General features: G+C 54.3%; 1 protein-coding gene across 2 annotated transcripts; it reads right to left on the bottom strand.

The window, feature by feature from the left end:
• Positions 1–2,164: 2,164 nt before the first annotated feature.
• On the bottom strand, positions 2,165–20,478 carry BCL6 (BCL6 transcription repressor). 2 transcript variants are annotated; one of them, XM_035544604.2, is made up of 10 exons: positions 20,398–20,478; positions 11,640–11,678; positions 10,470–10,637; positions 9,297–9,518; positions 8,177–9,160; positions 7,403–7,584; positions 6,165–6,332; positions 4,769–4,899; positions 4,299–4,436; positions 2,165–3,454 (listed from the first exon to the last, which is right to left on the bottom strand). In XM_035544604.2, exons 3-10 carry the CDS (start codon positions 10,628–10,630, stop codon positions 3,311–3,313), a joined length of 2,130 nt encoding a protein of 709 aa, XP_035400497.1. In that variant the 5' UTR covers positions 10,631–10,637; positions 11,640–11,678; positions 20,398–20,478; the 3' UTR covers positions 2,165–3,310. The 2 variants fall into 2 exon arrangements, with proteins under 2 accessions (XP_035400497.1, XP_035400498.1); XM_035544605.2 differs by having other exon boundaries at positions 10,470–10,641; positions 20,398–20,460.
• Positions 20,479–21,687: the final 1,209 nt, after the last annotated feature.

Below are 21,687 nucleotides of genomic sequence, written 5' to 3'. Positions count from 1 at the left end.
GCCCTCTCGTGGGCACCCGGCAGAAGGCAGCGGGGCCCCCCCGGTGCTGGGCGCAGGCTGCGGTGCTGCCAGCAGCGATGGTGCAAAGGGTCCGGCTGTGCACATTTCCACATTTTGGGAAGTGCCAGCTGCGCTGCCTGCATTTAAACCTTCAGTACTTCAGTGTCAGCACGAGTTTTTCAGCACCAACCCGAGGACTAGGGGATAAATGGGTGAGTGCAGCATCAGCTGAGCCCCAGCACCTTGCTGCATCGCTGCTGGTGACCCTAAAAGTGCTCAGCCCGAGGAAACTCCAATCCCCATTTCTCTACAGGGTTGCCCCACAGCCTGTGCTGGGAAGTGAAATGAGGCAGGTGTCGGCGGCGTGGGAAATGCTTTTTCGGTGCTGAAGAAATCTGAAGGGAAACACGACCACATCCCAGTGTTTTGGGCTTGCCTTCGTGTGGGAGGAGGGGGAGATGGATATCAAAGGAGCTGCTTCAACATATTCCGGGAACCTTCCTGGAAAGCGGCCAGCTTGTCAGTTCGCTGTTGCCTGCCCTTCTGAGGCTGGGAGGAACCAACCCCCCTATCTGGAGCTGGGTTTTCAACTGACCCAGTGGCACCGACACGAGCAGGCAGTACCTGGTCACCCTTTGCGGGCTCGGCAGCCCTAAAACATGCCGTGCAGAGCTGTCTGACTGCTCCCTCGCCTCTACAAACACGGCACATGCGGAGCAAAGCTCACCGGCACGGGCTGGCCGTGCCAGCTGCCTGCAGACCTCTTCCCTCCGGACAGAGAGGGAGAGAGATTGCGATCGTTTCGGCAGAGCTGCCTGGAAAAGCCGTGACATCATCGCTATAAAAAAGAAAACAAACACACACAAAAGCTGTCCCAGGGAGGAAACGCAGCCATGATCCAGGAAAATACAGTATTTATTTTGCAAACGCAGCTGAGCGGCTCAATGGGGAATGGAGGGCGCGGACACGCAGCCTGCTCGTCCGGGCAAAGCAGGGGCTGTCAGCACGGCCCGGCAGCTTCCAAAAGTGCCGGCTGCAGTGGCCTGAAGGGTAGTGGCCTCAAAGGCAGTCAGATCCCAACGGAGAGGGGAAACCTAATGCTTGTCAAATGGGGATAGCACTCGGAGAGAGGTCGTGGGTTTGAGGTCCTGCCGCTGGCCGAGGCTGGCCTCAGGAGGAGGCAGAGGCTGCTCAGCCCTTGCTCCCCTGGAGGTATCTTCCCCTCCTGGCAGACTCTGGGCACTGGGAAATGAGGAGTGTCCTGCACGCTGGCTCGCTCCCATCTTGCCATTTCCTTTCCGTGCCCTGCTTGTCTCAGCGCCGTGTGTCCCGTGGCACAGCCTCCCTGCTCCCTGCAGCTCCTCCTCACCGCTCACAGCCAGGACCTCCCCTTCCCGTTGGCGTTTCAAAGTCCTCCTCTGTAAATCACTCCCCCCAGCCCTGCCCCCCAAAACTGGCCAGGAATTAAGTGAAGGAAACCCAAAGATGAGCTGCACCCAGCTCAGACCCCGAGCCCACCCAGGCCACAAGGAGCAGGGGCCGTGCTCCGGCACAGACGGTGCTGCTCATGCAGCTCTGAGGCTGGTTTTCTGCAGCCGGTCGTGCACACATTGCTGCCGTGTGCTTGCACGGAGCCCTTGCTCTGGAGAATCCCAGCTTCCCGAAGCCCAGGTCCCCCCATGGCTTCAGCCCCCCCCCAGAATATGGACCGAAGGCAGGAGCAGTGGGGATGGCTCCCCGATCCTGGCACCAGGCTGCGGGGCTGGAGGCCAGGTGCTGTGGGCCAGCCTCTTCCTGGAGGAGGTCAGCGACCTGGCTCCACCGAAATGTTGTGCAAGGAGCTGAACCAGCGGCCCCCTTCCCCGAGCCACCCTGGCAATCGCACAGGTTTCCAGGAAATACAAATAAATGCCTCGTCACCTGGGAGCGGGCTCTGCCTTCTCTCTGCCAGCTTTTCGCTGCAAACGCACAAAATCCCCCGGAGGTGGCACAAGGGGACGGTGCCCACCAGGACCCGGGGACCTTGCTCCAAGGCCATGCCAGAAGCCATCTCTGCGGGACCCGTCACAGGGAGCTGCTCAGCCCCTTCGGGGACAGCATCTGGGGCTCAGGGTGCTCCACGAGGAGGAGGGGTAAGAAGAGACCTCTCACCGCACCGTGCTTCACTTTTCTTCGTTTTATTCTTTTATTTGTACAGCTATATTTTACAGAACGCATTAATGCAGTTTAGACACAGCCCAAACCCTGTCTCCCGAGATTGTTTATAACACAAGCATGTAAAATAAGACTGAAAAAAAAAAAAACCAACAAACAAAACAAACAAAAAAAAACATTCCCCGATAGAGAGTTCCACCAAAACTCCTTTTGCAACATCAGGCTGTACCTTGAAGAAGAAACTGAGCTCAATATAGTCCATACATTGAAAACTTCCATTGAAAAGAAAGGCACCGTGCGAAACCACATTTTACATATATACAGACTGAGAACTAGAACAAAAAAAATTACACTTTATTATTATTTTAAATTCCTTCTGCAGCTTTGTTGGTTTAATACACACTTTTTTTTGTAAATTGTAAACCTTCACTTGCAAAAAAATACAAATACACTGATGCATTTAGACAAAATATTTTCTTACTTGTACAGATGCAATACTTTAAAATATCTCGTTAAGTGCTCTATCATAATAAAGATTCTCAGAGTGGCTTCTGCCTGCAGAGTCCAACTGAGCCTTTAATGCATTTTATATATTTTTAATATAGCTTTTTTAAAGGTCTATATATATTTATTTTATATATATATTTATATATTTATATCTATATATATTTACAACTCTGCCATAGATTCCTTCACCTTTGGTTAAAAAAGTTAAAGCCCTCTCTTTAATAGCATACTTTCTCTTTAAAAGAACACACATTTTGCATACAAAAGAAAAAATCTGTTCCCATAAATCAACATTACATTCCTCATCTTCAAACGGCAAAGGCTGTGAAGGTTAGACTCCAGAGTTTATTAACACTCCACTGCACAGACATTTAAAATGACTATTTTTATTTTTATGTTTTATATACAATAAGATCTGAATAACTTTATCTTTCTTTTAGTTTCACATAACTGGGAAAAATAAAACCCGTGTATTTTTTTTTGTTTTGTTTTGTTTCTAATGTTTTTCCACCTATCTGCACTATGGGTTTAGAGGCACTCCATCATGTGATGAATTTTTTTTTTTTTTTAATTCCTCTCCTCTTTTAAAGTGTTGCAAGTATCCTTTGGACAGCTTCCCCCCGACCTCCTCCTGGGAAATCCTCGGCCTTCAGCAAGCCTTGGGGAGCTCCGGAGGCACCTCGCTCGCCGAGATGCGGTACTGCACCTTGGTGTTGGTGATGGCCCCGTGCTTCTGCCGCAGGTGGAGCCGCAGCTGGCTTTTGTGGCGGAAGTGCAGGTTGCACTTCTCACACTGTGGGGCGAGAGGCAGAGGTGCAGGGCATCAAAAATCACATCAGGGGACACGTCCTTCCCTTGGAGGTGGTGGCCAAGCAGTACGACCACAGCAAAATCCTGTCCTCCCCCAGCTACCTGGGCACGCTGCACCCATTGCACAGATGGCATTGGGGAAGTGGAGGCATGGGGGGAAAAGCAGCAGGGAGGCTGCTGAGTCCCCAGACCTTGTCCCTGCACCCTATTGCTCCATCCCCACAGCTCGGGCACCTCTACTGGGGGTCACACGCTGCATGCCAGGCTCTCCACAGCACACCTCAATTTATGGGACGTACAAAGGTCCCTCAGGATGTGACCCGGGCTCTTGATGGACACACCAACAAGCTGCTAATCCAAATGCTCGAAGTGGCGACAGGGCTATTTTGGGAGCTGCTTTTGACCCCTGCCAAGAGGGTAGCCCCAGAGGGACGTTTGGATGACAGTCCTTGCTCTGGTTCCCTCCCTGGCAGATAAAAAAGCCTCAGCAAAGAGCCGAGAGCCCCAGGGCTGCAGCAAGGCAGGGTGGGGTACCATCAGCACCCGTGAGGCTGTCTGCTCCTCTGCCCCATCCCCATGCACCGCAGAAAGCTGTAATTTAAGCTGCAGCTATTTGGAGAAGTGTGACCTTCTTCCAGAAGAGGCGGAAGAAAAGGAGAGCAGCTCAGATGTGCCCAGCCCGGGCTGCATGTGGCTAACACAACACGGGGACAGGACACACGGAGCAGAGGCTGGTGAAGGGCACTGGGGTGTCTTCCCACCCCCTCCTTGGGTTTGGCAGCATCCCCCCCGAGCTGAGAGCCCCTCAAGAAAGCAGGGTCACTCACATGGTACGGTTTCTCTCCCGTGTGGATTCGAAGGTGGCTTTTGAGGGTCTGCAGGTGCCGGAAGCGCGTGCCGCAGATCTCGCAGGGGTATGGCTTCTCCCCAGTGTGGATGAGCACGTGAGCACGGAGGTGGGCCACCTGAGGGGAAGAGGTTCCAGGTTAGAGCTCCCAGCAGCTTATTTTATGTATTTATTTGTATATGGATTCTAGCAGGGATCCAGGACCACGCATGTCTGAGGTTTGATCTCTCCAATCCTTAATAGCAAATGGCTGAAATCAAGTTTCCTACTAAGCCAGCAAACTGGTCCCCACAGACCTCAGAGCCCCTATTTATCCCCTAATCATACAGGAAAAGCTGCCCAAGGCAGCGAGCATGGCCCCTCAGCCCCCTCACAGCACCCCAGGTCTCAGGCAGGACCCCAGCTGTGTCCCCTGCCCTGGGCACTGCGGGTCCCGGAGGTCACACACACCTGGACGAATCTGGCCCCACAGGTCTCGCACTTGTAGGGTTTCTCTCCGGAGTGGATGCGTGTGTGGGTTTTCAGGTTGGCCGGCCGGTTGAACTGTGCCCCGCAGATGTTGCAGCGGTACGGTTTTTCTCCTGCAGAGACCAACAAAAAGGGCAAGGCATAAATACCAGTGGGCTCTGCACCCACCAGCCCCAGCGCTCCCCGAACCACAGCCTTTTTGCACACCCAACCCCACAGCATGCTGCACCGGCTCTGGCTCCCATCCCTGCTGGAGACAGCCACAGCAAATGGGTATTTTAGGAAGGGGACCCAGGGCAGGAGCAGCCTTGCTCCTCTGTGGAGCATAGTTAATCCACTGTTGTACTTTTCAGGTTGGGAGCTACAGCCTTTGGGGCAAAAGGGAAAGCCTGGCAGTGAAAACCAACGGCACCACTCCTCCCAGCTGGTGCCCCAGATGTCCCCTTGGCCCTGAGTAAGCCACCCAGAGCCGCCTGGCTCCCTCTGAGCTCCCAGCACATCCTGTCCCGGCTGTTCATTGCCTCTTTGGATGTTCAAGAAGAGCTGGGAGAGCAGAAAGCCGAGGCCCAGCAGCCCAGCTCCCGTTCATTATTCAGTTACGATTACCGCTGTCGGCCCTGGCTGGCTTTCACATGGCTGGGGGGAGCTGCAAAAATGTTTTAACCAGTTTCTTCAGGATGCTTTAAGATGAGCTCAATGGGGAGCGGGACACAGCCATCGCCTATTCCTTCCTGCCTTTTTCTTTTGTTTTTGATTCAAGAGCAAGTCTGTTCCTGCCTGGTGTATGCAGAGGACCTGGGGGGCCAGAGGACTTTGAGCCCCACACCCTCAAACCATGCCCTGGTGCTTGTGTCACCCTGGTCACCCCTGCGGGCCACATGGAGCTCAGCTGGGGCTGTGGGATGGTGTCTTTACGGCCCAGCAGCACGCACTTCCCTTCCCCAGCCAGGGAGCTGGCTGTTGACATGCTAGGCATTAATAAATGCATGAAGAAAAAAAAAATCCCCAGGTTTGTCAGCAAATGACTAAACCCTTAATATCCCTTTCCTTTCTCAGCTTTCATTGTGCTGATTCACAGAGCCCATCCGCTCACAGATTTTCCCATCAGCAGACTTTCTGCCAGGCTAGATATGATCTGGATTTCTAGCATGTAGGAAAAAAAAAAAAAAAAACACTAACAAAACAGATTTTTTTCCCTAAATGGTTTTTCTTCTGTTCTTTTAAATCTACCACTAAGTGACCTGGAGGCCACGCACCTGCTCCCAGCCACGCGTTGTGCAAGCGGCCTTTAGAAAAGCCCAAGGCTTCACAGTAAATGAGCTCAGCCCTCGTGGAGTCGCAGCCCAGCCCCTGGCAGCCCCCCAGGATGTCGCCGTACCTGTGTGGACGGTTTTGTGGCTGGCGAGGTTCCCCTTGTAGCGGAAGGAGGCCTGGCAGCGGTCACACTTGTAGGGCTTGTCGCTGTGGACTTGCAGAGAGTGTCTCTTGAGGGAGGCCTCCTCGGAGAACCGGCAGTCGCACTCGTTGCAGAAGAAGGCTCCGTTCTCTGGGAGGGCAGAGAGGGGGGCGATGAGATGGATGAGACGGGCACTGCGCGGCCAGCGCCAAAATGGGCCCGTGTATGGCTTGGGGAGGTAGGGAGGGGAAGGCAGAGCGAGTGTTGGAACAAGGAGGGAGGCCCAGATGTATTTGTGGTCAGCCATGCCATGACCTCCCCAGCCTTCTCACGCACACAGTATCAACGTGCGCGGCTTGAGAGAGAAAAGGCAACACGAGCCACCGCTCCTTCAGCGTGATACCAGCTACCGCTTCTATAAAGCTGCTTCTGAGAAGCCAGGCAGCTCACCTGGGCATCTTCCAGAGAGGTCCACAAAGGCACCCAAATTATCAGGCGTCCTCTGAAGGAGGGATGCTCAGTTCTGGACCTCCAGCACCTTTAGAGGTGCAAACCTTTATGGGTACAGATGTCTACAGGGGAAGACTGCCATCATCTGAAGAGGCAGGCAGGTCCCCCTGGCTTAACTCTTCAACGCCGTTGAGCATCACACCTGGCTCCCTCTGTGGACGTCTGCGCAGACCACAGTGACAATCCTGCATTCCCCCTCCCTGAGCTACAGGCAGATCAGCGCACAGATACTCGTCTCTGGGCTTGTGGAGTTTTGCAACAAGATTGCAAGCCTCATTATCTGCGTTTCTCCAGATGTGCACATTGGGCTCCCTGATAATGAAGACACCATGACGGATGCATGAGACACACCAGCTTGCCCAATCCCCATTAGGGTCATTACATCTGCCAAGCTTGTTCTCGTGTGGTTCTGGCGGGGTGGGGTGCGCTTTGCTTCCTGTCCTGAGCTGCCAAGCTGGCAGCAGGTGACTAACTCCCCGCACAAGGTGTCTGGGGAAGGGGAGGATGGAAGCAATTCCCACGTGTGTGCATCTCACATGCATGCACACAGCTGCTCACCCAGCTAAAAGGGTAAAGCACCTTGGGATCTACCAGCACCTGAGATGGGTCTGATGCCCTTTGGATGAAGGGCACCGGGTGGACGGGTCCCCAGAGCGCACAGCCCCCTCGCCTGCCCTTTGAAAAAAGGCGAGCAGGGATGCAAGACTCACCGCAGCTGGAGTCAGAGTATTCAGATTGGGTTTCCCCCATCTCCTCTCCAAAGGCTGAGCCAGGGGTATGAAGGCACATCTCAGCATGTTGCGGGGACTGGCAGCCACAGGAGCTGCACTTGGACGAATGCATGTACAGCGGGGACTGTCCTTCGCTGCTCCGAGGGGACCCATCCCGGGACCTGTGGAAGGACAGCAACGCACACAGCCGTGAGAAGGCTCTTGCTGTGCTTGAGCTACTGGGCCCTTGACGTTTGCACCCTTCCAGACACGAGGAACATCCACGTTTTATGGGGAGACCTTTGCGGTGAGATGCACAGCATAGCCCTGATCAACAACAGGTCCCTGAGCCACATCCTTCAGATGCCCATCACAAAATGACCTCAAAGCTCTCTAGGAACATCCAGGTCCAGGGGACAGCACACTGCTCCACACTAGTTTGGCCCTTCCAGCACCTAAAGCCAACCAAAAGCTCTAGGCACAGGGTGAAAACCAGGCTCGACGAATCCAGGCTCCAGAAACCATCCAGAGCTGCTGAAGCAAGCCAGAAATTCCTGACCCAGTGTTCCCAGTTCCACCACCAGGCCAGGCTGGCACCGCTACCGTGGAGATGGATAGCATCCAGCCGACGTCACTGGCAGCGCTTCAGCACGTGCAGAGGTTTCCACCTGCCCGCGGCCGGACACCCCAGCGCAACGCTACATCTATTTCACACACCTCCAAACCCTCACCAACAACACAGGGAGTCCTGTCTCCCCGGGGACATCTTCTCACCTGTTAACGATGTTGTTGAGTCTGCTCGCTTGAGGGATATTGGAGTCTTCTCCGTTCACACTCATCTTGGTGGGGGATTGCACGTTGAGATGCTCCGGTTCCATGGACTGCTGGCAGGTGGACATGGGCATGTAGGTGCGAGGAGAGAGGGTTCCCATCTCATTCTGGTCAGCACTGTCTTGCTTGGTGCTCTGATTCAGAGAGTTGAGGACGATGAACTTGTACTTCTTCCAGTTGCAGGCTTTGGGGTCTGTGGGGCTCTTGGTGAAGAGGGAGTTGGAGTTCTGACTGATGCGGGCGTTCTTGCTGCTGCTGGACTCGGTCGGCGAGTTGGGCTGACAGTCTGACTTCTGGGGGCTCTGGGGGCTGATAAGTCCCTTGCGGTCCAGAGGGGTGTTGGTGGGCTCAAAGTGCTGGCTGATCTCATCCTCTGAAGAGGTCCGCTCCTCCTCTTTGGCCACTTTGTCGCAAGAGAAGTAGGGATTGTTCCGGATCGAGGGGACGACAGGTTTGGGGCCAGAGGCTACGCCGTAGTGCATGTCGCTCCTGGCTTCTTCAGCAGCGCCTTCTTTCGGAGCGTAGATGGTGGCGTGGCACATGTTGGCCGAGATGTCGGTGATGGTTCTCATGTACTCGGTGGGGATCGTCCTGGAGCTGTCGCAGGGCAGGATCCTCTCCTTGGGGAAGGCACCTGCCCTTGAGACTTCGGAGAGAGGCATCCTCATCTCCCGCAATTCGTCATCCACAAGGAAGCCATTTAGAGGGAGAGGACTGTACCCGGGGTAGGGAATGGAGGATCCAGACAAACTGTTGAACAAGCCAGGTGCAAAAGCCCTCCCGTTGCAGAGGGACCCGTTCTGGAGAGGCATGCTGTTCTCCGAGACGTCTCTGCTCCGATAAGCCATCACCTCTGGGTGGCTCAGCATCCGGCCAGCCAAAAACTCTTCCCTTGGGGTCTTCACAGCAGACACCATCTCAGCTTCACTGGAATAAGGCAAAAAGGAAGAGATGCAGTCATTTTCAGCACATAAGGATAAGCCTGCAGATGCTTAGACAAGTCCTCCCCCACCCACCGAAACACACCATGCCAGGATCTCCAAAGTTCACTTAAGGTGCTCACCTAGATTTGACAAACCTTCGGCAAGTATCAACCACGTGCTCCATCTGCAGGTACAGCGCTGTGGCCATCACAGCCATGATATTGTTCTCCCGCAGGTTCAGGCGGGATGTGTACATGAAGTCTAAGAGGATGCAAAACCCCTCGGGGTTAATTTCAGGGTCTAGGTTGATGACATTCAAGTTGCACTTGAGCTGGTCAGTGAAGATGCTGTAGAAGAGGCCACTGCAGAGAGGAGGCAGAGGGAAGATGAGTGTTATGACGATTCAGAGGAAGAAAGGAGAATTTACCTGAAATCCCTTAGCTCATGGAGTTTTGTGCGTGATAAGGAAGGAGGAGAAGGAGGCAATTACAGTATTCCCTGAGCTTCCCCCTTATTATCAAGCTTGGTTTCCTAGCTTAGTAAGCGTCTTCTGCGCTGCACTTTTACCAACCGGCACAGCCTGCTTTTAGATCTCACCTGCTCAACAACTCCCCACTGCCTTGGTTTAGAAATTCACCTTTTTCTGTTTTTCTTACCACCACCCCCTTCCCACTGTGACTCAATTCTTTCAGAAGCCTCTTGGGGCATCCATGCTCACTCTTTAACATGGAGGAAAAGAAAAAAAAAGGAAATGTTGATAAAATATTTTTCAGACGTCTTAGCAGTCAAATCCTTGCTTTTCTGTATCTTTACATCTTGTCAGCAGGAAACCCTGAAAGGCATCCGCAGTTAATGCAGCTAGGCAGTGGTGGGATGTTAATTAGAGGTCACTAGGAAGCAATGCTGGACCTGGGAAGAGATTTCAGACCCAAGCAGGCTTGAAAATCCACAGAGGTGGGTGCAGCCAGAAGCCTGGGAGGAATAGCTCTAAAAATAGCAGCGGCAGGGGACACCACGGTCACAGAGGACTCGCTCAACCCCAGCAGCATCCAGTCCTGTCCTGTCCCACACAGCGTTTGTGCCCTGCCTTCAGAGATGCCCCACGTCCGCTGTTCTCCTGCTTGTCCCCATGGGCTGCATGTGGACTCCGTGCTGGAGATGAAAGGTCTCAGTAATCCCTTTATCGGTGCTAATCGCTTGGCAGCCTGTTTCTATTCTGCTTCTCTGCCTCAGTTTCCCTGCCCGTAAAACCCACAAGCCTCCCTGGGGACGCAGCAGCGGCGCAGGTGGCCAGAAGCGGAAGGTGCTCTCACCTGCAGGCCATCAGGACTGTTTTGTGGGCTCTGAACTGCTCCCGGTTCACAATGATGACGACGTCAGTCAGGATATCCCGGCTTCTAAGGCGGTTGAGATTGAGGAGGACATCACTCGCGTGGCGGGTGAACTGGATGCAGCTGTCTGCCGGCGAGGCCATCTTGAGTCTGCCTGAAACACAAGCGGGAGAAGGACGGGAATGGAGACGCAGCCACGAGAGCACCTAACCTCAGCGGGGAGGCAGCTGCTGCTCTGGGATGCCTTCAGGTGGCCAGGACGGGACGGCATCAGCTCCTCGGTGCTGGGACAAACAGCCCCACACCATGCCAAGTGCCTGCCAGGTCTCCTGGTGAGGTCTCTTGGCCAACAGCAAGACCTGGCATGCCTCAGTCCCACCCAGCCAGCTGGCGAGCGAAGGCGACCAGACCCTCCTGAGGATTAGCTAACCGGCTCTTCTTTCTCCTCGCCTCGCCCATGGCGGCTCCACCCCAGCCCACTCCTCCCACCACCACCACTGCTCCTCAGGTTCATCCCCAAGAAGCTCCCAGCACAGCTTGCCAGCCTTCAGATCCTTCCTGGGCAGCCACCCGCCTCAGCTGCTGGCTGCGAACCCAGCCACGGAACCAAAACAGGCCTCAGAAGTCCCAGCTGGAGCTGACTGATTTCACCAACCCTCACCCACCACCAAACTACTTCCTTGCTATCAGGTGGCCACCCTGGAGAAGACCTGTCCATGGTTTCCCAATGGATGGATGGTGGCAGCGAGGAGCAGAACCCATCCAACCTGCCAGGCTGCTACCCACACCGCGGCCCGGTCCGTCCCAGCGAGGAAGGCTTGGGTTAGTCAAGGCACACAAAGCCTTCTCCTAGCACGACACCCATTGACCCATCTCAGAGACGTCCCTGCCACCGGCCTCTCAGGGCAGTCTGCACTCCCCCCTGCCCCAGGTTTGGGCTGGATCGTGCGTTTTCAGCAGCACGCTCCCCAGTGACCAGCCCCTTCCCGCAGCCCTGTCTCCTCCTCCTTCCCCAGCGGCATGCGAACGTACAGCATTTTCCACAGAGCAGCTGCTCTCCTGAAAACAACTCCCAGCTGGGTCTAATGAAACATTTCATTCAACACTTTAAAGGGAAGGGGGGAGGGAAGCACAAAATTTAAATTTACATACCCAATGCCTCAATTCACAGTCCAAAAGTTTCTTTCAAACCTATAAATAAAGCAGAAGAAAACAAACACCACGTTAGCTGATAATTATGAATTGGCCGTGGCAGCGCACAAGCTTGCTGTTTCCCTCGAGTATCAGTGGGATAAAAGCTAGAGATAACAAACCTTCCACTCTCCAGTAAGGTTAACATTTGTTTCTTCCGGTACAGTACGTTCTTATCACAACCACAGGCTTTGAGAACCCAGTCATAGCTTCTTCCACACCCTCTAGCCCAAACCATGGGCGTATGCCAAGGAGATTTTCATTTCCATGACTCAGGAATTGAAGGCAGGTGGGGAAGGGAAGTCGAGTGAGAATTTTCTCACCACTTCTTTCGGGGATAGCTCTCCCCTGCCAAGACCGAATTCCCGGGCAGCACCACATCCAAGACCAATGTCATATTCCCAGCACCTCGTTATCAGGTATGACTTACAAACACCTGCTGCCACTCCGCTCGGAAACCTGGAAAGAGCCTGAATGTGGCCCTCCAAGCAGCTATTGCCCTTCTCGGGACACCAACACGCCCCAGACACCAGCACAAGCGCGCTGGATGGCGCTGCCAAACAGACCTGGGAGGATGCGGACGTCAAGAACCAAACAAAGCGACTTGGCCGGGATCACATAGGAAGTCGGTGGCGGAGATGGAAGGGGACCCAAAACAAATGCCTTCCTCTGGCTGCTGGAAAAGCCTTCCCCCAAACCGCAAGCTTTGTCTCCAGCAGCTGGCTTCGCGGGCAACGCAGCTGGGGCAGCAGGGCAAGGAAACCCAGGAGCTCACTGCCAGAACTCATGCTGCTACCTCCAAATTGACTAAAAAACAACAAACACAACTGACCTGGCACCAACCAGGAGGAAGGTCCCCAGCAGCCGCCCCAGCAGGAACAGGAAGTGCAATGAGTAAGTGAACCAACAAACCCCAAAACCTTACCATGCTATTTTTAGGGCTGACCCCAAAATGCAGAGGGATCCAGTAGGATTGCCAGCACCTGCACGGAGCGCATCCAGCCCTGCGAGGACGAGTGTCCCCTGCCCTCACAGCTGACATGTGGGTCTGGACCCCAAGCCTCAGAGACCTTGGGGTGGGAAGAAGAGGAGTGATTTAAGGCATGGTGTCGCATGCGAAGCCCAGAAGGGTGTCTTACAGCCCTATCCCGGCCATAAAATGCAAATCTTCTAGACCTGCTCTGAGCCTGGCAATCTTCAAACTCTACCACACACACAAAGTGACTCATTTCCCAAATACTGCAGACTCTGACCTTTCTGTACTTGCTCACTGCCAGCCGCTTGCTACCAGCGAGCGAAAGCCCAGGGACTCGCGGCGCTCTGCAAGCAGCCCACCACGCATCCGTGCTTCCATACCAGCAGACGGCCGTATTTAGGGTGGCCGGGTCACATCCCGACCTCGGCTGGGCTCCCGGTGGCTCACCCCGGTGTCACAGCCATCAGGACTGACCCGTCTATAAACCAACAAACTGCAAGATGAACTCTGTGCCCGTGAGCATCACGTGAGACACTGCTGCTGTCACCAAATTCCCTTACCCACAGCGAGGCCACGGCACTGCTGGCTGTGGGGACACCCCGCTCCTCTCCCATCGCCGGACCCCGCTCAGCCCCTTCCCCAAATCGCCTCTCCCCAGCGCAGTGCTGCAGGGTATGGGACCCGGGCAGGTGCATCCCAAGCCCTCCGGCTGCAGGATGTGGGCAGCACAAGGGAGAGGGACCTTCCTTCCCCTCCGAGCCGCGTTAACCCTGCCCCTCCCGGCCGCTGCACAGCACCAGCTCAGCACCCCAGGGAGGATGCTCAGGGAGGAGAACAGCAAAGAAGGGGACAGCGGTGGGGAACCAGGGAAGACCACCATGGGCAAGCATGACCCTCTCCACCCACACCCCTCTTCAGCCCAGGATGTGCCCCCAGGCTCAGTTAGGTTCAAAGCATCACCCCAGTGTCCCCCCCCCCCCCAAGTTTTCCTGCCCGGTACCTCGCAGGTGGGGGCCAGTGGCAGTGCTCGGGGCTGCACGCCGGGGCTTGCTGTGCCCGGAGAGGAAGGTCGGGGCCCATTTCGGGGGTGGCCACATGGGACTGTCACCGCTGCTGCCTTCCAGGAAGGCAATGGGTCTGCCCCAGCGGTTCAGGGAACGGCCCTTCCCTGCCGGCACCTCCCCGAGAAAAACCATTCCTGGAAGGGAGCCCAGGGCCAGCACTGTCCTCCCTGGGGCCAGCACAGTGGGCACAGGGAAGGAGTGCCCACGGGTGGGGGAACCCCCCAGCTCCACCCCATGAAAAGGGGAGACCCCTGCAGCTGTCCCCGGCCACAGGCACAGGAAGGGGGGGGGGGGAGAAGCTGGGACCCACCCCCCATCCATCTTCCTGCCATTCACAGGGAAATCCCTCCAGCCATCCACTCCCCCGTTTATAGGGAATCCCTTTCCATCCATCCTCCCACGACCCTGTGCAGAGGGGAGACTCCTTCCTCCCCTACCCTCTTCGCATGGGGGCTACCCTTCATCCTGCCCCTCTCCCCCCACCATGCACAATCTGGGTGGGGGCACCACTCACCCCCCTGAGCTCGGCTCTCCTCCCCCTCCACCCTGTGCTGCTCCAGAGCCTGCAGTGCTGACTCCCTCACCTCACCCTGGAGGGGTGGCTGGGTGAAGTCTCTCTTCCCCACAGCCTCATCCCACACAGAGTTCCGAAACTGCCCGCCCAGGGGAAGCTCCATCCTGCCACCCCCCTCCAGCCCAGCCCCAGGGGGAAGCACCCCCCTGCCTATCCAGCACGCTGCCAGCTTCCCCCCCAACCCACGAGGGGATGCTCACTTTGTCCAGCACAGGGAGCAGAGGCATAGAAAGGGAAATGGGGTGCGGGGGGGGGGGGGGGGACCCAGGACACAGTCGGGGGTGCTGTGAGCCACCGTGAAGAGGATGCTGTGGGCTGGGGGTACGCAAGTGCCCAGCTCGGCTTTCCCCACGTCACACAGTCATGGGGCACTAAGCGTCCTTTAGCTGTCACAGGACAGTTTTTATTAATTTAGCAGCTTCTGGTTGGCGTCTAGGCCAAAACGTGGCTTGGTTAATAATAACCGAAGAAGAGACGGAGAGAAGTCCTAGCGCACTGTGTCAGCACAGATCAAAAGCAGCATCACCAGTGCGAGCCCTGTAGTTTTTTCCATCGTACCCTTCCGTGAGTGGATTGCACTCGCTATATCGAGCGGTCTCTGCTAACTTTCAATCTGATCCAATTTCCTGCCAGCAAACAAATGTTTCTAGGAAATGCAATACATTATCCGGACGGGTTTATTATCAGCATTTGGAACCAGGAAAACTGCATATTTCTTGAGCGCTGCAGGGAACTTTATAGTTTGTACTTCAAAAGAGCGTTTAAAAGGATTGCCCTTGAAAGCTGGCCCAGTTCAAGTCTCCGCATTGTTTTGGTCTTTGCAGAAGAAAAAGCAGAGCAGGGGGAGCACGCCAGAGCTGCCTCCGACGTTTTCCACTAAGGAAGACTCCCCCTGCCCTTCACGTAGCCGAGAGCTGACGACGAGGCAGAGCCAGCGAGTGCCCTTGGGAAGCGAGGAGCCAAGCCTCCTTCAGCATTTCCAATGACCCCAAGCAATTTGGCACATTAATTTTTCAAGGGAAGGCAGGGACGCGTCCCAGCTGAAGCCAAGGGAGCAAGGGACTGACGCCGCACGCTGCCGAGCCCCGCGCCGAGCTGACGGCAGGGTGCAGCCGGGGCCGGGCGTCCCCGTCCCAGGCAGGCTCAGAGGACGGGTCCCGCTTTCCCCACCCTGTACCGACCCCCCCATCTCTGTCCTCCTGGGGCTGATAGGGAGACACAGCTCATTGTGGCAGCAAGGCCCAGCTTCGGCACCCCACTTAGCTGGGGTGAGACATGAATGAAGGTCAGGGGTCCCCTGGCAGGGGAGAGACACCTCTGTGTTTATTTAGCCCATCATCCTCACAGGTTCCTGGTGTGCAAGCCAAAGGGGGCACACCAGCCAGGAGAAATTAAGAGGGGAGGAGCAGAAAGAAAACACAGCCCCAAATTTGCCCCCCCTCTCTCAACTCCCACAGCTCGCCCTGCTTTAGGTGCGAAGCTCCACTGAGATTGCTGGGCTTTGAAAGCAGCCCTGAATTGCTCTGATTTAAGGGCCAGGGGTGTGTGTGTGTCTTTTGGCTGCCAGTGCCCTGCTGCAATGGGAACCCAAGACCTAGCATGGATTAAAAAAAAAACAACAAAAAAAAACACAGGCAGGACTACATCTGCAGTCTAAATTTGCAGTCTGAAGAAGCTGAGTGGTCAGATGCTAACTTTTGGATATTCATCTAACCGAACTGCAAACTGTGAACTCCTGAGGTTTGCCAATGCCTGCTGTAAACATGGAAACCAAGTGTCACTTTTTGCCAAACAGAAGAATGGTTTAAAAATAGATTAGAAAAGAATACAGGCACTCAGCATACAGGGCTCCTGTTTATAGACTCCCATGCCGCTATAAAAACGGAACGAGAGGTTACGAGCATGCAGGCAACTTTTCACCAAATTTAGATTTTACAAACTTCTCAGAAACCTGAAAACAACATTTCGGGATCCAACTGAACCCGTAAAAGCCCTTCTCATGGAGTTTGCAGCCCAAACACTACTGCACACGGACTAAAACGGGCATGAAATGTTTTTTTTTCCAGCCACGACAAACACCGTACAGTTTGTTCCTCCACGTGAGAAACGCGCCTATAGGTCAGAGCTTCATCTCACTCACCTACAGACTCTGTAATAAGAGTTTATTTTTAATGGGGTATTCCAGCAAATTAAGACGACATCCACCCCTGCTGCTAAAAACACGGGACCGCCTCAGTAAGTTTTACCACCTGTCTTTGTAATGGGTTTTGGAGGACAGCGTCAGCGTTATTACTAAAAAACATGCCTACAAATTAACCTGAGGCTGCTGCCATTGGTGGCTGAAAGCTTCAGCCCCTCCGGGGGGGGGGATGATGTGGAAGAGGGAAAGAAAAAAAAAAAAGAAAAAAGAAGCATAGCTTTACAATACAACCTAAATTAGGCAGAAATTCAAGGGCAGATTAGCACCACAACTTGGAAAGATTTTCACATGTGATTTCATGACCAGATGCAGAGAGCGCTCCATATGGAAATGTCAGTGACTTTAATAAGCACTCGGTTGTTTCCAATTAGGCTCCTTAAGTAAGTTCAGCGGCATCCGGAGTTTCCTCTGCCACCTTCCTCCTAGCTAGCAAGCATTTTTTTCTTTTTTTAAAAAGGAGTGTTAATAAACATGTTCCCACTCTCCCGAGCCTCCCGGCTCAGCCCCTGCCCGGGGAGGAAGGAGAAGACAGGACACTAGATGGCACCAGTTAGCTTTGCTGCGGGAGCAATTTTTCCCCTTGGAAAATAAAACACCCCAACCAAACCTGGAAAACATATAATTTTGTCGATGTAATTCTGTTTCTCTTAAAACGCGTCTGAGCAACATTATTTTTATGAGCTTTTCCAGCCTTGTTTTTCAAAACTTAATGTTTCTGCTAGGGTTATTTTTGTCTCATCAGACAGCAGGCTTACGTCCTCCCAGGGCTGCAAATAGGGACGTCTAAAAAGTATCATAAAGAGTTTTGACAGATTTTTTTTTTCCCTCCCCTCTTTAAAGAGAGATTTGTTAAGAATCACTTCTCATTCCAACTTCTTCCTTCACAATAACAACTAACTAGTTAACCTCCACTTCCTTTCTGAATATTGACTCAGACAGGCAGAACTGAGGGGGATTGGAAATTGGAATTGAAATGCATCCCAAGAGATCTTTGATCTGTTTTGCCAGTCAAAATTGAATGCTCGGAGATGAAGTCTTTTCTTACTGGAACAATGTAATAATCCATTCCTCTGGAAAATTGCTAGACACCCTTTGAATATTTTAGATGGCTAGCTGATTTGTTTCACGGGGCAAAAATTGCTATCTGTAACATAAGGTTTTTTGAAACCAGCAATCCCACCGTCAGAAGAAAATAACAGAACCTCAGGTTCTGCCTCCGTAGCTCTACCTACAGACGGAGAGGAAGAGAGGTCTGCCCTAAAATATTTTCTAAGCAATTTTTGAACTGCAGCCCCCCCCGCCCAGGGGGCTGCAGGTGGAAGCCTGCGTTTGTTCTTCAAGCACTTATCCTGCTGACCTTTAAAACAATACAGCAAATAATTTTTTTTTGAAGCATCTGAAACCTCCGGACAGGAATCGATACGCAGCCCCGGATCGAACGAGGGCTTGATCCCGTACCCAGCCCTGCTGACACGTCCAGCTCTGTGGGGAAGAATTTGGCCCCGGACAGACGCGGGACCGCCGCAGCGCGCAGTGCTGAGCCCCATCTGGCTGGCTCAGCCTCGCTTCGCACCGATCCTGCGCCTACCGAAGCGAGTGGAAAAAACTAACCGAGGCGGGCTTCGTTTTTGTTGTTTTTGACCCGTGATTTTAAGCCCCGACTTGCCTCTTTCCCTGGAAATGCAACAGGAGGTAAAAGGCAGCTTTTTAGGCACATCTGAGAGGCCGCCGCAGATTTTTTTTTTTTTTCCCCTAAACAAACGCCCTGCTTTCTGTTTCCCTCCTTCCCAAGAGGCGATTTCATAACATTTCGTACTGTGACTTTGCAAACTACGGGCGGGGGGGGCCCGGCTGGCGAGGCAGAGGGCTGGGGGGGGGGGGGGGGGGGGGGGAGAGAGAGAAGGAGGGGGGGGGACGGCCGGGAGAGGTCGCTGCCGCCCGACCACGAAAAGTTTTCACAACAAAGTTGGGCTTTTTTCGGTTTTGTTTTCCTTTTTTTTTTTTTTTAAAAAAAAAAGGGGGGGGGGAATTAAAAATAATAATAATAAAATAAAAATGAAACACGCATCACCGAAAGAGCTTTCTCCCATCCCCCAAATGCTGTTTTTTTTTTTTTTTTAATTTTTTTTTTTTGAGGGGGGGGGGGGGGCGGATGCGGAGCGGGCCGGGCGCGGCGGTTGCGCGGGGTCTGCGCGCTATTTGCGCGGCTCGCTCCAGGAATAGCGTGTGGCCGGGGGCCAGCCGCGCAGCTCCCGGCGGCAGATTTACGAGCTCCTGTCGCCGCGCCAAGTCCGCCGCGGTAGTAAACACACGGCAAAGGGCTGCCACGGGGAAAGGGAGGGGGGGGGGGGGACACACACACACACAACCGGGTGGGGTGGGGGGCTCCCCCGTACCCCGACAAGCGGCCCCCCCCCCCCCCCCCCCAAAGCGCACCCCATCGCCGAGCGGCCGCAGGACCCCCCCCCCCCCCCCCCCCCCTCCTTTTCCTCCTCCTCCCCGCTGTTTGCAGGCGGCATCGCTGGAAGGAAAAGGGGGGGTGGGGGGGGGGGGGGGTAGGAAAAAAAAAAATAATAAAAAAGATCGGAGCCCCCCTGCGCGGTATTTTCAGAGCCACTTCTCCCCCTCCCCGCCGCCTCGCTGCGCGGGTCGTGCCGCCGTCGAGCCGGCGCGGTTCCTTCCACCGAGCCCCGGGAAGGAGGGAGGGAGGCCGGGAGGGAGGCCGAGCCTCCCCGCCGCCTCTCCTGTCCCCCCCCCACCCCACCCCCCCCCCGCCGCTTCTTTTCCCCGGGCCGGCAAAATGCCGCAAAGTCCGCTCCATCCCCGCCCGGCTCCTCGCCCCCGGGGGGCTTTGACAGATCCCGGCGCGGCCCCGCCACAGGTTGCAAAAAAAAGCCGGTAGGGAGCCGAAAGGGGAGGGGGGGGGGGGGGGGACACGCGGGGAAAAAGCCCCCGCTCGTACTGCGGTTAAAAAAAAAAAAAAACAAACCTCGAGAAGGGGGAAGGAAAAAAAAAAAAAAAAGAAAAATCACCCCGAGAGAGGGCCGAGCCGCCCGGTGCCGCGACACGACGCACACGCGGGGACTAGGAGCGAGACAGCCACTGGAAGCGAGAGGACAATAATAAAAAACGATGATAAAATAAATAAAATATAAAACACGCTGCCCGAGCTCCGGCCACCGAGAACCGACGCCGAAAGAAGATAAAATAAATAAAATTAAAATAAAAACCCCGGAGCTCCCCGGCGGCCGCGGCTCGCCGCCGTCCTGCGGCCGCCTGCAGGTGGCAGGGGCACCGCCGGGCCCCCCTGGGGGACGCGGGGATGGGGACAGCACCGCTCGGGGGACAAAACCCCCCGGCTGACCCCATGGGGACCCCCGAGGGGGACCCCCCCCTCCGGGAGCCGGCCCCGTTAGGGCAGCGAGGCTGGGATTTTTTTTTTTAATTTTTTCCCCCTTTCCCTTTTTTTTTTTTTGTTTTTATTTTTTTTTACTATTAGGGCGTAAGGTGAGGGTCGGGGTGTCCCGTGTTAATTTAATAGGGGCACGTTAATTTAGTACGGAGAGGGAATTATTATAATAATAAAAAAATAAGGGGAAAAAAAAAATTAAGGGAGAAGGGGATGGGGGGGTGGAATAGGGGATGGTAAAATAAATTTTTTTTTTTTTTTTGGTGGATTAAAAAGTGCCGTCGGGGCACCTGCCGAGGGAAAAAGGAGGAGGGGGGGGAGAAAAAACGGGTAAGAAATATATAGGGGCGGCTGGGCGCCAGAGCGGGCAGGGAGGGAAAGAGGAGGGAGAGAGAGAGAGGAGGGAAGAGAGAGGAGGAAAAAAAAAAAAAAAAAGAGAGAGAGAGAGAGAGAATTAAAGGGTAAAATCGGCCGCGGCAATAGAAGCAGCAATCACCTGGTCTCCGGGCTTTCCTAGAAACTCCTTGCATCACCACTTCTAAGAACCCCAGTTCTAAGAATCAACAGAGCCCAATTCTCGGAATTTGAGCTGCCGGCCCTACCACTGCGAGCGGCGCGGGGAGGGACGGGGACCTCCCCTACCGCCTCCTCGCCGCCGCCGCCGCCCCGCCGGGACGCCTCCCCCCGCCGTAACGCCCCCGACGGTGTCCCCGTGTCCCCGACCGGCGTCCCGGTGGGGAGGCGGCGGCGGCGAGGGTCCCGCCGCCCCCCGCTCCCCGCCGTGTTCCCCCCCCTCGCGGTGGTCTCGCCCGGCCGCGGGGTCACGTGGCGGCGGGCGGCGGCGTGACGTGGGGGCGCGGCGGGGTGGCGGCGGTGAGCGCGCGCGCGCGCGGGCGCGCGCCCGGGCGCGGGCGAGGGCGCGCGCCGCGCGGACGCAAAGGGGGTCCCGGTGCGAGAGCGGGGACGGGGCTGAGCGCACGTGGACACCCCCCCCTCGCCTCCCCCCAAAAATATAATGCCGGGGGAAGGAGGGCGTGTGAAAAACTATATGCTTTTTTTTTTTTTTCTAATAATTCCTTTTTTTTCATTTTTTTACTCCTTTTTTCATTTTTTTACCTTGTTTTTTTCCCCTTTTTTCTCGTTTTTTTTCCCTTTTTTCCCTTGTTTTTCCCTTTTTTCCCGTGTTTTTTCCTTATTTCCCCCTTTTTCTCCTTTTTTCCCTTTTCTCCCTTTTTTCTTTTTTCTCTTTTCCACCCTCTTTTCCCTTTTTCCCCTTTCCCCCTTTTTTTTTTCCATTTTCCCCCTTTTTCCCCCCTTTTTTTCCTCCCTTTTCCCCCCTTTTTTTCCTCCCTTTCCCCCCTTTTTTTCCTCCTTTTCCCCTTTTTTCCCTTTCCCCTTTTTTCCCTTTTTTTCTCCTTTTCCCTTTTATCCCTTTTTTTTTTTGGGGGGGGACCACTTTCTCATTCCAACAGTCAACCCTCCCTCCCTTTAAAAAAAAAAAAAAAGAAAAAGCCAGGATCCTGCTGCACTGCACTGGAATTTTGCATTTTTCATTATTTTTCCTTCCGTTGCCTCTTTTTTTTTTTTTTTTGCTAATTTTTGACAAACACATCCACGCTCGGCTCACAGCCTCAGATGGGATTTACTCTTGGGGCCAGAAGCTTTTTCCTTAAAGCCCCCCCCGCACCCCCATGCGCTTCTTTTTCTTTTTTTTTTTTCGCATTTTTATTTTTTTGACTTTGCTCCTTAACGCTGGGATTCTCGAGGAGGAGAAAAAAAAAAAAAA

The sequence above is a fragment of the Cygnus atratus genome, chromosome 9 (genome assembly GCF_013377495.2).
Source record: "Cygnus atratus isolate AKBS03 ecotype Queensland, Australia chromosome 9, CAtr_DNAZoo_HiC_assembly, whole genome shotgun sequence".
Classification (NCBI taxonomy): domain Eukaryota; kingdom Metazoa; phylum Chordata; class Aves; order Anseriformes; family Anatidae; genus Cygnus; species Cygnus atratus.
This window is presented reverse-complemented; position numbering and strand designations above follow the sequence as displayed.

Excerpts from the sequence above, each read along its gene's own strand:
- BCL6 (XM_035544604.2), bottom strand. The coding sequence starts at position 10,630 with ATGGCCTCGCCGGCAGACAGCTGCATCCAGTTCACCCGCCACGCGAGT. Across the intron at positions 7,585-8,176 it reads CTCAACAACATCGTTAACAG|GTCCCGGGATGGGTCCCCTC; the intron begins GTGAGAAGATGT and ends GTCCTTCCACAG. Across the intron at positions 6,333-7,402 it reads ATACTCTGACTCCAGCTGCG|AGAACGGAGCCTTCTTCTGC; the intron begins GTGAGTCTTGCA and ends CTGCCCTCCCAG.